The sequence below is a fragment of the Centruroides sculpturatus genome, unplaced genomic scaffold (assembly GCF_000671375.1).
Source record: "Centruroides sculpturatus isolate CEXI.00-Female unplaced genomic scaffold, Cexi_2.0 scaffold970, whole genome shotgun sequence".
NCBI lineage: Eukaryota > Metazoa > Arthropoda > Arachnida > Scorpiones > Buthidae > Centruroides > Centruroides sculpturatus.
In genome coordinates, this window is record NW_019385159.1 from 109,284 (window position 1) to 125,902 (window position 16,619).

Sequence of the window (16,619 nt, forward strand, 5' to 3'; positions counted from 1 at the left end):
AAGAAATGTAAATGTGGCACTTTGTTTAGCCAAACTGAATTTAATTTTATATTTGAATTTCGTCTAAAAGAAATCTAGCAGAATGGGACCAAAGAGAGCCCGAGATTTCGAGAAATGACAGATTGAAGAAGACACTGACTGAAAGTGCTGCAAGACAGAAATATCATAAACAAATATAAATCTAATAAAAAATAAAAATTTATTAAAATTCTGTGTCAATATTATGAAAATGCGAGTATTTATTTAGGCTACTACATAATAGGAAAAATCAATTCCAGCTCATATACTTGGCTAGGAACTGTTTCTTAAACTCTTCTACAGATTTTATAAGGAGAAATTTCGAAATTTGATAAACTATTTTTTTATAAATTTGCCATACTTTCAAATATTAACACAGTTGTTTTAGTAATTTAGGAATTGTCATGTATAAAAATTTAAAAAACACTTTCAATCGTTTTTAGTTAAAACATCGCACTGTACTTGTCTTCCCTAAGCGCTTAAATTGAAACTAACTACTACTTAAGCAAAGCATTAAAAAATTCAATATCTATAGCAAAAATCATTCTTTCGCAAAGATACCGGCGAAATAAAAGTTGAAAATACAGCGAGACAATTGTTGAAAGCGTTGCATTCTGGTTTATGCTCTGAATTAGAAAATAATTAGAGTCGTAAAAGAAAGCCAGAAGTTTAGATTATGTAATAACTTAAAAATGAAAAACTGCAGATAAATATAATGAGTACTGATTTCAAGAATACTGTATGGGCTAGTTGAGGCGGCGCCAAGAAGAGATTTTGTTTCTCCAAAAAATGTAAAATGTGTTGAAATTCTAGTTTATAATATTACAATTTACACTAGTCATTCGCAAATATTTAATTATTTTATAAAAGTATACTAATATTTCGGTAAAAGAAGAATTGTTTAGTATCACGTAGCATCTTCGTGTAAATTATTAAATAAAAAAAAATCCATAATTTCGTAAAGCTATACATATAAATAAAAATATTAGTCCACTCTATTATGGTAAATAGTTTTTAGTATTTTAAATTGAATATTTTTAATAATCGGAAAAATTCAGATCAATTAAACAATACGAACCAGGCAAAAATGACGGCCTATTTAAAAATAGTCCAAGTTTTAGGCTATAATTTGGCTATTAAGTTAAGCTGCGATACTGGACAAGTGGGCAGACTTTTCGAATATTTAGCGGGACTTGGTTTATTTGTAAATAGAATACGGGCTTAAAATTGAAAAAAATGGACAAGAGAAATGGAAAGAATTACTTAAAAAGGAATGGAAAAACACAATTAAAGATAGAAACGAGCTTGGAAGAAAAGCAAGATGGAGAGAAATCCAGTTTTTTGTTTAATTTGATCTCTTTTAGGGAAGAAAATGTCATTGATAGGTTTGTAAAGGTTATTTTATTTACGGGATTTTAATTTGGCTCGGTATGTGCACGTGTGTAATTGTTTGGGTTTATACAATGAGTTGTATGTGACTAAAACGTAACCAAATAACATACGTTGCCAACGATTTTGTGCTTGCGTATATTGACTTTATTAAAACCATGTTCGCATTCATCGACGTTAAGAATAATACGAGAAAAAGGACATTTACGAATGGTGTTAATGCATAGAGATTAAGTACAACTAATGTCAGGAAGAACTGATAAAGGCTGGTATCATATCTAGAAAAACGTCATCGTGACAATACGGTTAAAATTCCCTACACAATGTAAACAGTAAAAGAAATACTCGATAAAAAAAATACAGTATAATGTATTTATTACATATTATAAAACTCTAATAACAAGGAGCTAACAAAATTGCGAGTTTTATCTAAGATAGAAAATTATATTATTAAATCAGTTCATGAGTTATGTATTGAAAATAAGTAATTCTTTTAGAAACAAGCAGGAGTCACTTATGTAAGAAATCAGGAAAAAGGTTTAGTATATACAGAGTTAATAAGTTTCAAAGATGTGTAGCTTCTTATTAGAAGCTACACATCTATGAAAATTAGGTGGCTAGCTCCTTATAAAGGACTTTTAAGGAGTTATATAAGAAACAGAAATAGCGACTGAACTCTTATTGCATTAAATATAACCAAATCGATCGAGACGAACGAGAACTTTAGCCACACTTTTTGAAATATTATGTTTTGTTTGAAATGTAACAAGTTTCTCCTATTATGTTTCAATTGATTTGATTTCAGTTTTGGTATAAAGGCCAGTTTTAATTATTATTATTTTATTATTTTTAAATTTAATTATTAGTTTTAGTTTAATTAACTGGCTACGTAGTATTAACAAATATAAATATTATATTAACAAATTTTTGTTATTTAATTTTACTTAAGCTTAATTAAACATGAATTCTTGAATGCTATTTATATAATGTGAATGTCAGTTAACACGGTTTTTATTAATTTGATTTAAATTTGACTGTGATGTGTATCGAAAAACAGAAATAGTATCATTTCTATATGCACATTGAATTGTAATTTAAATAGCAACGTCGTCGTTGATTTGTATTGTGACGTGAGGCAATCTGGGCGGCGCTAACTACTGAATTGGTAGTTTTGTCGTTATTTGGTTGGGCCGTCAACTTTCTTTAACACGGGAAGTATAGGAAGTTGACCATTGGTGTCCGGCTCTACTGAGAAGCTTGTTTGGCAACCGGGGCCAAAATGAGTTCACAATTTAGTTCGTAAACCGAATTGTTTGAAAGGTGAGGTGTTTGAAACCAGAGTTTTGTACAGTACTATATTTGATTTTTCAGTCATAGAGTACAGACATTTGTAATTTATATCTGACAACCAAGAGTCTCTGCCACTTTTATAAGATAGTATTTGTAGATTAATGACATAGTCTTGCATTTTACAACAGTAGGCTAGATATGGTACTGATTGATTGATTGATGGATTGATGGACAGCTGATTAACATTACAGATAATTAAAACAGTTAATTGAAAGTAATATGATTGTAATCAGAAAACAAGTTAGTATCATTAATAGTTGTATAATTAGATAACTTAATGTATTTTTCTGCAATAATTGTAGTTTTGTTGCTGTTTGATTTTTGTATTTGTTTAATTAAATGTAAAATGTAATTTTGTTAATTAAATCTTATTAACATATTAACACAGTAATTATTTATTAGCGCAGAATAATTAAACTTATATCAATGAAAATATTTTAGTGATGTAAATATCAAATTGGCAGTTTTTAATTAAATACTCTATTTCAATATGTAAAAATGTCAAGATTCTAGCATTCTTATCATTTCATAATCTTACCATAAATTTACCTCTTGGAATGGATAGCTTTCTTTCATTAATTAATTATCTATTAGAATAATTGCAATGAATACTGTTGTTATATTTATAGTATTAAAATATACAGTTTATGAATTTGTTTCCATAGCAACTGTTATGTTAAAAGTAATTTTTTGTGGTAGGAAGCAAATTTAAATTTAAATTAATATACATATCACAGATTACAGTGAAATTAAACACTTGTTTCAGACATTATTGTTCCAGCATCTAGATTTTCTATTGTATAGATCAGCGATTTTCGATGTGTGTGCCACAGCGCCTAGGGAACCGCAGCACCTGCGAGGAAGCCACAAAATATTATAAAATTTTGATAATTTTACTTTCCCTTTCAATTCGATGTGATAAGATGCGACATCTAGCAGACCTGATGCAAATCATTAACTCAGTAATAAAGATGCACATAGAATCGCAAAATGTGAAAAGCATCATACTATCTCAGAAAACCTCATTCTACTGGCTGCTTCAGATATGGTGAACATTATGATTGATGGGTCTGCTGGATAGCAGCTTTCAAAAGTGCCTTTGTCCAATAACACTAACAGTTGAAGAATACAGCACATAGTGAAGGATCTCCAATGTTTAGTTTGGATTGCAGCTGGTGAGGACACAGATAATAATAATGATGCTCACTTGGTTTGCTATGTACAGTTTATAGATAATAATAACATTGTAGAAGACTTTCTCTTCTGTAAAAGTATTATTGCTGGTGCTAAGGCTCATGACTTGTTCTAGATCCTTCATATTTTTATTTCAGAAAATAATTTGAAGTGGACCAAATGCATTGGTATCTTTACTGATAGTGCTCATTCTATGTCTGGATGTTATGGAGGATTGCAAGGAATTTTTCGAAACAAAGATCCTGATGCACTATGGACCCTATTGTGTTATTCACAGGACAACACTCACATTAAAATATCTCAGTCCTGCATTGAACCAGAATATGTAGTACATGTAGTAAACTTTATAAAAATGGCTATTGAGGCAAGATTTTTCAAAAAACTCTGTGAGGGTGTGGGATCCAAGCACACATCTTTGTTGTACTACAGCGCTTCGTGAAAGTACAAAACATTACCACGAGAGAGCAATGGCTCTCGAGGTAATACTTTGTCTTGTATATTTGAACTGCAACAGGAAATTTATATTTTTCTTAAAGAGGAAGACCATAAGTATTCCAAAAATTTTGTGATTAAAGATTTTTTGGCAAAACTAGCATACTTATGTGATATTTTTGAAAAGCTGAATGCTCTGAATCTCTTTTTGTAGGGAAGCAGCGTGCACCTTTCAAAGTTGATTGAGAAAATTTCAGCTTTTATAAAAAAATTAAAACTATGGAAAAGAAAAATAAACGATGACAAAGGAAAACAATGTTTCCTCTTGTTGCAACAGTTTTTGATCTCCAATGGTGTTGATTTCTCTCGAGGTGTGAAATCTAGTTTTGAAGAACATTTATCACAGCATATCACCTGATTTCAGATATATTTTCAAAATGATAATATTGATAAATTTTGATAAATTTGCATAAATTCAATGCCAGTTCTCCATCTGAATTTACTGCTGCAGAATAAGAGAATCTTATTGAGTTGTCTTGTAACAGTACATTGAAAACAAAATTTATCAGCATGGAATTAACTGAATTTTGGATATCAGTAAAAGATGAATATCCCTTCTGAGTGGTAAAACTCAGAGAATTTTAATTCCATTTGCGACTTCTTATTTGTGCACAGCGGGTCTGGTCTGTTGCTGTGATAAAAACTAAGCATTGCACGAAAATCAATGTGGAGAAGGAAATGAGGGTGGCTGTGCCCAGTTTTATTCTAAGGTTTGAGAAAATGTGCTGTGATCAACAGACTCATCAATCCCACTAATTATAATTAATTGAATTTGTTCAATTACATTTTTTAGTTACCTTAAATACGTGTTTTATTTATTTTTTACTTAACATCTTAACTCTTAAAACATATTGGCTATTTCTTTATTTTGCAAATTGTATGTGTTAGAATTTGACATAGGGCACTTGGGAAAATTTGAATTTAGCAAGGGTGCTGAGAATCAAAAAAGTTTGAGAACCACTGGTATAGATAAAATTTATACTTCTTATTAATAGCAGGTCATTTCAAGATTTAAGCTTGACAAGTTTTTCTACCATTCTTATTAGAATTGTTTTAACTTTAAATTATGCTGGAATGATGCATCCAGAATATTCTTCATTAAATGAGTGTGTTTTGTTGAATTAATCACAGCACCTTTAACAGTCTCTAAAGTTAAAAGAATGCTAGAGATGACATTAAAAGAGCAAGATCTGCTACAGTTTTATCTTTATTAGCTAACTTTCCTATACTGAGGTAGATTGGCAGGTGACCAAAATCATCAAACTTTCTCTCAACCCTTTTACAAAAGTATGAAATTTCTTTTACAAAACTTTCTCTCAACCCTTCTACACCTATCTTTTACAAAAGTATGAAATTTCTTACATTATTGTCAACAAGTGTTTAAACAGCAGTGAGAAGGATTCCCTTTTTCCTGCCTGGTATTCTCTTAGTTTTTCAGATCAACTGCTGTTGACACAGTCCACTTCCTGCTTGTGTGCGCTATATATTCTTTCCTAATCAACACTGGCATTATGTTTTCATCTATTATACTAACACTATAACGGATTTCCGTTTTTAGTGCTAGTATAATTGAACACAAGACTAGACAAGAAGTGTATTGTAGAAATGTTTTCATCTGTCCACATCTGAGAATGATACATTGAAAATGTCAAAGTTAGCATTCCTTTAACAGTTTGACTTTACCCACTATTAAAGCTGCATTGATTAATTCATTGGATTAACTACAGTTGCATGTTCATCTTTCATATTGTGATTTTTCTAGACTTGACAATATTATTTTTGTTTTCCTATTTTCTTAATTTCAATTTCAAATTTTTTTTTAGATAAATGTCAAAATAGATATATTTAACTTTAAAAACTTTGTATACTGAAGCTATGGAATTCAAACTGTTTATTTGTTGATTTACACTCATTAAGTAATGTTGTAATGCATGAGATTACTACTCTCAACAAAACAATGACTCAAAAAAACAGTAAAATACGAAATTAGTTTTTAAGAATGAAGTAAATTTATTTAAATAAAATAAATTTTAAAAAAGTTGATAAGTCAAACTGAATATAAGACCACAATATTAATAAAAAACAGCAAAATTAGTGTAAATTGAAATTAGATTGCATAATTTTGATGTCATTGGGCTGCAATTTGAAAAAAATTGAGACTAAATTCCATCCATCTGTCTGTCTTTCCTTATTCTTGAGAATGGAGTTAGATAGATGAAATCTGATACCAGATATCTGAATCTTAGTGGCTATAGGTCCTAGTTAATTACTGTATATATGAACTTTCGAATCAAACTGGAAGTCATGTTATTTCAATTCAAAACTTTTTCTTTGAAAGTAGTTAATAGTTGATTGGCACGACTCTATTGTTAAAGGAAAAGTATGATGTACAGAGGCAAGATACTATTAATAATTTGCAGTGGAGAGCAAATATTTTAAATGAAATAAATTAAAAATTGCAATCCAGCATTGTGACAATGTCACACTAAATAATTGCTCATTTTTATATCATTTCTTTTAACAGAACGATTCATATTGAAGAAATATAATGATAGAATTCCACAATTATTGATTATTTGTGTGAACATTATCCACTGAAAAATATAGGAAATCATGTTATATTCAGGAATGCACAGCCTTCCATGCGGAGCCACATACGACTCCCTTTCAATGTTTATATGGCCAGCGGAAGGTACAGGCCAAATCCCTTCTTTCAAGTGTGTCTATGGATTACTTGTTCTATTGCAATATGGGTCCTGTTACCTTAATGCAGTGAAACAAACCCTTCTTATGCTAAGTCTATGGAGAACCTTTTCCACTTCATTGGACGATAAAATTATTACTTACACTTAGGGAATTCGATCCCGGTTCTTATTTCTAATCCCGGGATTTCAGGATTATACTTAGTCAATCCTGGGCTCCCAGGATTATTTTGGTATTGAGGTTTAATAAAAATAAGAAAAATCTTACAGAAATCAACAAATCAAAATTTAAACAAAAATCAACGTATTTGTGACCGTAGGGTCGGTGTCTCTTCGACACCACGTCAGGAGACCTGAATTTGACACCACCGAGTCTCGCAGGACTCGGAAATCGCGACGTTCCGTCATGTGAGCGGTAGCGTGTGAGTGATTGGATTCGGAGTAGAAGTGAGGAGAGAGACGAGGAAGTGACTCACTCGGACTCCATGTTTTCTAACAAATAACAATTTTAATAATAAACAAAGAAAATACAGAGATATCGGGCATATTATCGGACTTAATTATACTATTCCATTCGAGAGAGAGTTTACAACCGAATCGCGAGTTGATAAATACCTTTCTTTTTCCTAGGTCGCAGATCTGTAGTATGATGATGACCCTATTGACTCCTCTGAAATGGTCTTTCCCTAGGTTTTGTCCGTTAACGGGAACTCGGAGGTGTGGAAGCACGGAAGTGGGGTGAGATTTTTAAAAGAGACACGGTGTTACTTCTGTCACGGTGTTAATTCGGGATTTTGGTGCACGGGTTTTATCCTGGGTCACGGTTTTAATCCTGGAGGATGACTTTTGTAGAGGGACTTCAGATGACGACTTTTGTAGAGGGACTTCGGATGACGACTGACTTCGGGGTCGTTTTTCTTTTTCCCTTTTTCATTCCTCTTGGGTTTTTTCCATGAGGTCAGGTGATGGCCTTTAACGGTCGCCCGTCCAATATGTCTTTTCCATTCAAAGTTCCTGGTGACACATCCCTGACTAACTTGATCCGACTCAACAAGGAACAAACTCCGTGGGAAATAATTTTTATGGCTTTTAGCCTAACTCGATAAAACGTTCGAATTTAACCGATTAAAGTTTCCAATAATTAAAATTTAAAATAACACTTTATTGTGGGTCTGTTCGTCCCTCACATCACCCCGGCCTTTCCAAAATCGGGCTTGTTCTGAGTGAGCAAGATCGATTTTAAGGAGCTGAAGTTTCAATGGAAGGTAGAGGATGTAGGGTGTTTCCTGGAGGTTCTTGTGATTTTCGATGAAATTTGATTTGACAATGATAAAGACCCGTTTTGTGAACACATAATATTTAAAAGTCTCTCTCTCTCTCTGAGTGCATAATACTAACATGAATTATTTCCGACATTGATATGATTATCATTGATATGATTAATTATTTCCGACAATATATTTTTTTTTCGCGTTATACAGAGGTTTAATGGATTTATAATCTACTCTCTCTCTCTCTTGTAAATTTTGTCTGTTGTCCTAATTAACTCTGTCTTGTTACTTTTGATTGACCGCTATTTCCTTCCTTTGGCGGGCTAGCCTTTCGTTTGGGAATTCGACTTCGTCTAGGGGTCGGGAGAATCCAGGGACGTTCTTCCACTGGTCCCCGGCTGCGTAATGCATAAGAATGAGAGGAAGTAGGTTCTCTTGGTTCTTCTCTAGGAGTAGATTCTATTATTCTTTCTTCACTTTCGGAATCGTGTTCCTCTGATTCTAATTCCGTTTCTGATTGTGGTTGAATTTCGGTGAGAATAAATTCGTCCCATGGGTCTGCACTTAGGGAAGGTTGGCGGGATAATACCTTAGGTTGTGTAGATGTTGGTGTAGGAGATCGGTCTAAACTTTCTGACCTTTCGAATTCTTGTCTAGCGGTGCAATGTTTCAATCTATTAGCATGAACTTGGAGTTGTTTCTTCGTTTGAATATTTTCAATAAGGAACGTGACAGGACTTAATTTGGATATGATACGAAATGGGCCGGACCATCGGGGTGCTAATTTCCTTTTTAACCCTTGAGGTAGGACAACTTCATTAAGGAAGACTCGATCGCCTACCTGATATGTAGGAATTTTATGAGTTCGGCGATGTATTTTTTGACGTTCTCTGGCTGCTGCTTCAGCATATTCTTGTGCTAATTGATGGGCACTGGCCATTCGAAGGTGGAGTTCCGATGCGAAGTTATCTTCTACATCGTATTTAGTTCTGGTCGGACGGGTGATAAGGTCAAAGGGGTAAATTGGATCTCGTCCATACAACAGAAAGAATGGACTGTCATTCGTAGAAGCGTGGACGGTAGTGTTATATGCAAATAAGGCGTAGGGAATCCATTCATCCCAGTCCTTTTGGTCTTTGGCTACATAGTGTGAGATAATATCAACAAGGGTCTTATTGAATCTTTCAACTATCCCATTGCATGCAGGGTGATAAGCGGTTGTAAGAAGTCGCTTAATATGAAGCAATTCGCATACTTCCTTGAACATCTTGGAGATTAAATTTGGGGCTCGATCTGTAAGAAGTTGTACAGGAGTTGAATGGCGTAAAACAATGTTGGTAACGAAGGCCTTGGCGATAGTTTTGCTATGAATATCGGGTAAAGGTATTGCTTCTGCATATCGGCTGAAATGGTCCACAAAAACTAGGATGTATTTGTTTCCGTTGGTTGTAATAGGCAAAGGACCGATAATGTCCATAGCCGTCCGTTCAAATAAATGTGTGAGGGGAGAGAATAACTGTAGTTCAGCTTCTGTTCGTTTGTCCTTTCGCTTGTGTATAGCACATCGTTGACATTCTTGGCAATGAGTTTTTATGTCTTTGTTCATGGTCTGCCAATAAAATAAAGTCTGGAGTTTTTGTTGCATTCTTCGTGCTCCCAAATGTCCTCCGACAGGAGTATCATGATAAGTATGTAGTATATATGGAATCAATACGGATGGAATGACTAATTGTTCTAGGAAGTCTCCTTGATTGCTAGGTTGTAAATGATAAAGAGCTCCTTCCTCATCTAAGAAGAATTGGTTCTTAAGATTTGGATCTTGTGTGGTTTCATCTTCTAGTTGCTGAATTATAGGATTCCATTTTGGATCTCGTCTCTGTAAATCTCGGATTTGGGCTTTGGAGTATATTGGGTCAAGGTCGTCTTCAGTCTCTACGATTTGTCTGATAGGAATGCGACTTAAAGCATCGGCGTTTCTATGACATTCTCCCGCTTTATGCCTTACTTCGAACTCAAATTCTTGCAAAAATATAATCCAACGAGCTATTCGAGAGTTTGTGCTAGAGTCTTTATTGCTCATGAGCCATTTCAATGGTCTGTGGTCAGTGAGAATAATGAATTTCCTTCCATATAAATAAGGTTTGAAATATTTGGTAGCCCAAACAACCGCTAGGCACTCCTTCTCAGTAGTACTATAATTTTTCTCAGCTTTCCTCAATATGCGACTAGCATAAGCGATTGGCATTTCTCCTCGTTCATCTTCTTGTGATAATACTGCTCCTATAGCCTTGTTAGAAGCATCTGTAGCCAGTATAAAAGGTTTGGTAAAATCAGGAGATTTTAACAGTGGGGCTGAAGTAATGATTTCTTTTAATCTCTCGAAACTCCACTCTTGCCCTTCTCCCCATTGGAATTGAGCATCATTCTTTAAGAGATCGGTCAGTGGCTTTGCGATATCTGCATACGATTTTATGAGGCGCCGGTAATATCCGGTTAAACCTAGAAACGACTTGATATCATGTTTGTTAGTAGGTTTGGGAAAAGTCAATACACAATTGATTTTGTCAGGATCCGGTCTTATCCCTTCATCAGAAACGTTGTGGCCCAGGAATTTAATTTGTCGTTGCAAGAAATGACATTTCTTTGGTTTTAGTTTTAAGCCAGTGGCAGCAAGGCGTTGGAAAATTTGTTCTAATCGTGAGAGATGGGTTTGGAAGTCGGAACTAAAAGTCAAGATGTCGTCCATATAGACGAGGCAAGTTTTCCCTTTTAATCCATGAAGGATGAAGTCTGCCACCCTGTGCCAGGATGCAGGGCTCCCGCAAAGACCCATTGGCATCCGATTCCACTGATAATGACCGTCTGGGCTAGAAAAAGCGGACTTTTCTTTATTTCTCAGGGCTAATTGCCAGAACCCCGAAAGGGTGTCCATGGTCGAAAAATATTTTGCCTTTCCCATCAAACTGAGGGCTTCCTGAACTAAAGGTAATGGATATGGGTTTGTCTCGGTGACTTTATTGAGCTTGCGATAATCTATGACAAGGCGCCATAGCCCCGGCTCTTTTTTCTTGACTAATAATGCAGGTGCTGACCAGGGGGATTTTGAGTGCGATATTATTCCATGAACTAATAACTCATCAACGATTTCATTCATTTTTTCTCTTTGAGAGTAGGATATTCGATATGGAGGCTGGTATATGGGTGAAGCATCTCCGGTATTGATTTCATGTTCCACGACTTGACAATATCCCAAATCATAATCGTGAGTGGCAAAGACATGTCGATATTTGTACAAGAGGTCTAATAAAGGCTGTTTTTTCCCTTTTCCGATATGGGACAAATTGAATAATTGACTGAATTTTTCTCTGGTAAGATCAGGAATAGAGGATTTATTGATAGAGCAGGGCTTTATGGGAGATTTGTCTTCTACTGCTCTTAAAAAGGTTCCTACACATTCGCCTTTCGCTATTTTCCTAGGTTGGGTGGAAAGGTTAGTTATACGGACTGGTACTTGTCCTCCCTTCATAGTTTTTGCTAGGATATCTGTTCCTACGACCCCCTCCTGGCCAATAATACTGGATTCTATAACTCCGATTTTGCCTTTTTGTCTTAATCCCGATATATTGGCCATCATAATTATTTCAGATCTCGGGGGAAGATTACAATTTGCCGATAAGAGGACATCTCGAGTTTGTTCAGGATTAGAATTTTTTCTTTGGGTATGGGTGACTTTGGTTGTTGATCGATTAAGAATCGAATAACCTTTAGACTGGCTCTGTACGCCTTCAACTGGACTGAGAGAAGAAGCTTATAATCTACAAAAGGGGGTTATCTTTGTGCATCAAGGAAATTTTTTCATGACAACCAATTATTGGATTCTTATTACTGATATCTCATTCGAACCATATGAGGAACAACTACATCTTTTGAAACGACACTTACAACTTTTAATCACTCTAGTGCAACGACAAGTGCAAAACCCAGAACAAGAGAATATCGCAGCCCCACGATGGACATTATCAGTCAATGGACCTCTATCACCGCCATAGCGCTACCCAAGGTGTTACGTATTTTTGCCAAGATACCTCTCATTACTCTTACCGGATACTTTGACGTATACGAAATCATTCGACTTCCCATATACTACCCAATGATCAACTCTTTTGTCTACTACAACAACTCATATCCAATCATTGCCTTATCCAGGGATCGACAATCCTATATGTTATTATCATATTATGACTTAACAAGATGTCAAACAACACTTATTGCCATCTGTACCCCAAATGTTCCAATCTAGCAATCAGTGCGACAAAGCTGTGAATATTCATTATTCCTGGGAAATGAAAAAACTATTAATCTTCTATGTCCTAGACGACTGATAAGATCTTAATCACCCATTTTTCATCGAATTGACAATCAAGGAACCTGGGCCTATTCTATATCCACATCAATGATCCTCACAGTTAGATGTCCCTTCGACCTCACAAGACCAGACAAGAAAAGAGAACCTCGGTCATGATCACCAAGATAAATGCCACTGGTATTATAATGCTTCCCGAAATTTGTGTGGGATACCTTCCGGGAATAATTTTAACATCTCATTTCCAAAGACAGACCGTCCTTAAGGTCAAGAATCTACGACATTTTATTATTCCCTCTATCAATAATATCATCAATGAAACCGAGCTGAAATTAATTCAATCTCGCCTCACCCAAAACAAACTTCCCATCTCTACTTCCCACGTGCATCCAGATGCTGATATCATGCAAGCTGACCAATCCTTACACAAAATGGAATTCGACTTAGAACAACTCCTCACCGCCCAACATAATCCCACTTCTGACACCACTGTGACCGTAGGGTCGGTGTCTCTTCGACACCACGTCAGGAGACCTGAATCTGACACCACCGAGTCTCGCAGGACTCGGAAATTGTGACGTTCCGTCACGTGAGCGGTAGCGTGTGAGTGATTGGATTCGGAGTAGAGGTGAGGAGAGAGACGAGGAAGTGACTCACTCGGACTCCATGTTTTCTAACAAATAACAATTTTAATAATAAACAAAGAAAATACAGAGATATCGGGCATATTATCGGACTTAATTATACTATTCCGTTCGAGAGAGAGTTTACAACCGAATCGCGAGTTGATAAATACCTTTCTTTTTCCTAGGTCGCAGATCTGTAGTATGATGATGACCCTATTGACTCCTCTGAAATGGTCTTTCCCTAGGTTTTGTCCGTTAACGGGAACTCGGAGGTGTGGAAGCACGGAAGTGGGGTGAGATTTTTAAAAGAGACACGGTGTTACTTCTGTCACGGTGTTAATTCGGGATTTTGGTGCACGGGTTTTATCCTGGGTCACGGTTTTAATCCTGGAGGATGACTTTTGTAGAGGGACTTCGGATGACGACTTTTGTAGAGGGACTTCGGATGACGACTTTTGTAGAGGGACTTCGGATTATGACTTTTGTAGAGGGACTTCAGATGACGACTTTTGTAGAGGGACTTCGGATGACGACTGACTTCGGGGTCTTTTTCCCTTTCTCTCGTTATTCCTCTTGGGTTTTTTCCATGAGGTCAGGTGGTTGCCGTTAAGGGTCTCGCGTCCAATATGGATTCTCCATCAAAAGTTCCTGGTGACACATCCCTGACTAACTGGATCCTTCTCAACAAGGAACTAACTCCGTGAGAAAGAAATTTTTTATGGCTTTTAGCCTAACGCTCGATTTTAATTGATTAAAGTTCCAATAAATAAAATTTGAAATAACACTTTATTGTGGGTCTGTCTGTCCCTCACATATTATACGGTATATACCTAGCTAATGTAATCACTCTAACTAATCAGATTTAGAGTCAGACTAACCAGACTTAAAATCACTGTCTTCATGTTAAATTTATTCTTTTTTAAGCATCATTGAGATCTCTTTAAACTCACATAAATTGAAAAAACCTTTATGTAACAAACTATGCAAATAAACGTAAAAAATTGACAAAAATCTCTCTTAACATCGACTAAATAGACGACATTCATGTAACAACCTAGTAAGTATTAGTTGGTAGTATAGTAAGTTTCTTAGCAAAAAGTATTTTAAAATAATATTAATCAGTGACATTTTTTAAATATAAAGAAAACTAATCTAATAGGAACATTCTAATTTGAATTGCCAAAATATGATCTGAGAAATAACAACGCATCCGGTGTCTCATCACCAAGTCTGCTTCTCAATTTGTTGCACATATACGCAGCTGCTGAGAAAACGCATTTAGGTTTAATGGAAGTTGGAGGAATCTTTAGTAAATAATTATAAGCCTGCTCTAGTTATAGCTCCGAGGACACGGGGAGGTTGGAAGAAAACAGTCCGGTCGACACAGATTGGGATTGAAGGAGTAAAGGCTACAATTCCGATTGTTTCGATCATTGTAAGCATGTCTTTCTAAAAATAAACGCGTTAATTTTGTAAATTTGGTCTCTGTGTGAGTCTCTCAGCATCCAGCAAACCACTAACCTTATACGTAAAAAGACTTTCTCGCATCATCCTGACAGATTGCGGGCAAGGCGAGGGTCGTAACCATTTCGCCTAAGGTCAACCACCCCTAAGCGAGAGGCGTCGGGTCTATATTAACCACACTGGCAAAACAAGATGGCTGACACATTGACAGGTAAAACGCACTGAGTAGTGCTCTCNGTCTCGCGTCCAATATGGATTCTCCATCAAAAGTTCCTGGTGACACATCCCTGACTAACTGGATCCTTCTCAACAAGGAACTAACTCCGTGGGAAAGAAATGTTTTATGGCTTTTAGCCTAACGCTCGATTTTAATTGATTAAAGTTCCAATAAATAAAATTTAAAATAACACTTTATTGTGGGTCTGTCCGTCCCTCACATCACCCCAGTCTTTCCAAAATCGGGCTTGTTCTGAGTGAGCAAGATCTATTTTAATGAGTTAAGTTCTGATGGAAGGTAGAGGATGTAGGGTATTTCCTCGAGGTTCTTGCGATTTTCGATGAAATTTGATTTGACGTCTTGTGAACACATTATATTTAAGAGTCTCTCTCTCTGATTGAACAATATTAACACGAGTTATTTCCGACATGGATATGAGTATTTTTATAATATGGTTATCATTTCACTTAATTATTTCCGACAATATATTTTTTCCGCGATACATAGAGGTTTAATGGATTTATAATCTACTCTCTCTCTCTCTCTCTCTCTCTCTCTCTCTCTCTCTCTTGTAAATTTTGGCTGTTGTCTTAATTAACTCTGTTTTGTTAATTTTGGTTGACCGCTATTTCCTTCCTTTGGCAGGCTAGCCTTTCGTTTGGGAATTCGACTTCGTCTAGGTGTCGGGAGAATCAAGGGATGTTCTTCCACTGGTCCCCGGCTGCATAATGCATACGAATGAGAGGAAGTAGGTTCTCTTGGTTCTTCTCTAGGAATAGATTCTATTATTCTTTCTTCACTTTCGGAATCCTCTGATTCTAGATCTGTTTCTGGTTGTGGTTGAATTTCGGTGAGGATAAATTCGTCCCATGGGTCCGCACTTAGGGAAGGTTGGCGGGATAATACCTTAGGTTGTGTGGATGTTGGTGTAGGAGATCGGTCTAAACTTTCTGACCTTTCGAATTCTTGTCTAGCGGTGCAATGTTTCAATCTATTAGCATGAACTTGGAGTTGTTTCTTCGTTTGAATATTTTCAATAAGGAACGTGACAGGACTTAATTTGGATATGATACGAAATGGGCCGGACCATCGGGGTGCTAATTTCCTTTTTAACCCTTGAGGTAGGACAACCTCATTAAGGAAGACTCGATCGCCTACCTGATATGTAGGAATTTTATGAGTTCGGCGATGTATTTTTTGACGTTCTCTGGCTGCTGCTTCAGCATATTCTTGTGCTAATTGATGGGCACTGGCCATTCGAAGGTGGAGTTCCGATGCGAAGTTATCTTCTACATCGTATTTAGTTCTGGTCGGACGGGTGATAAGGTCAAAGGGGTAAATTGGATCTCGTCCATACAACAGAAAGAATGGACTGTCATTCGTAGAAGCGTGGACGGTAGTGTTATATGCAAATAAGGCGTAGGGAATCCATTCATCCCAGTCCTTTTGGTCTTTGGCTACATAGTGTGAGATAATATCAACAAGGGTCTTATTGAATCTTTCAACTATCCCATTGCATGCAGGGTGATAAGC

At 35.9% G+C, this 16,619-nt stretch overlaps 1 protein-coding gene across 2 annotated transcripts in view; it reads left to right on the top strand.

Moving 5' to 3' along the window:
* Nucleotides 1-1,178: 1,178 nt before the first annotated feature.
* The window catches only part of LOC111635589 (uncharacterized protein PF11_0213-like), a 90,847-nt gene continuing 75,406 nt past the window's right edge, over nt 1,179-16,619 (top strand). For both annotated transcript variants that reach the window (XM_023380591.1, XM_023380592.1), the window contains exon 1: nt 1,179-1,403. In XM_023380591.1, the coding sequence (XP_023236359.1) occupies nt 1,255-1,403 (149 nt within the window). In that variant the 5' untranslated portion in view covers nt 1,179-1,254. The remainder of the gene's footprint in view (nt 1,404-16,619) is intronic.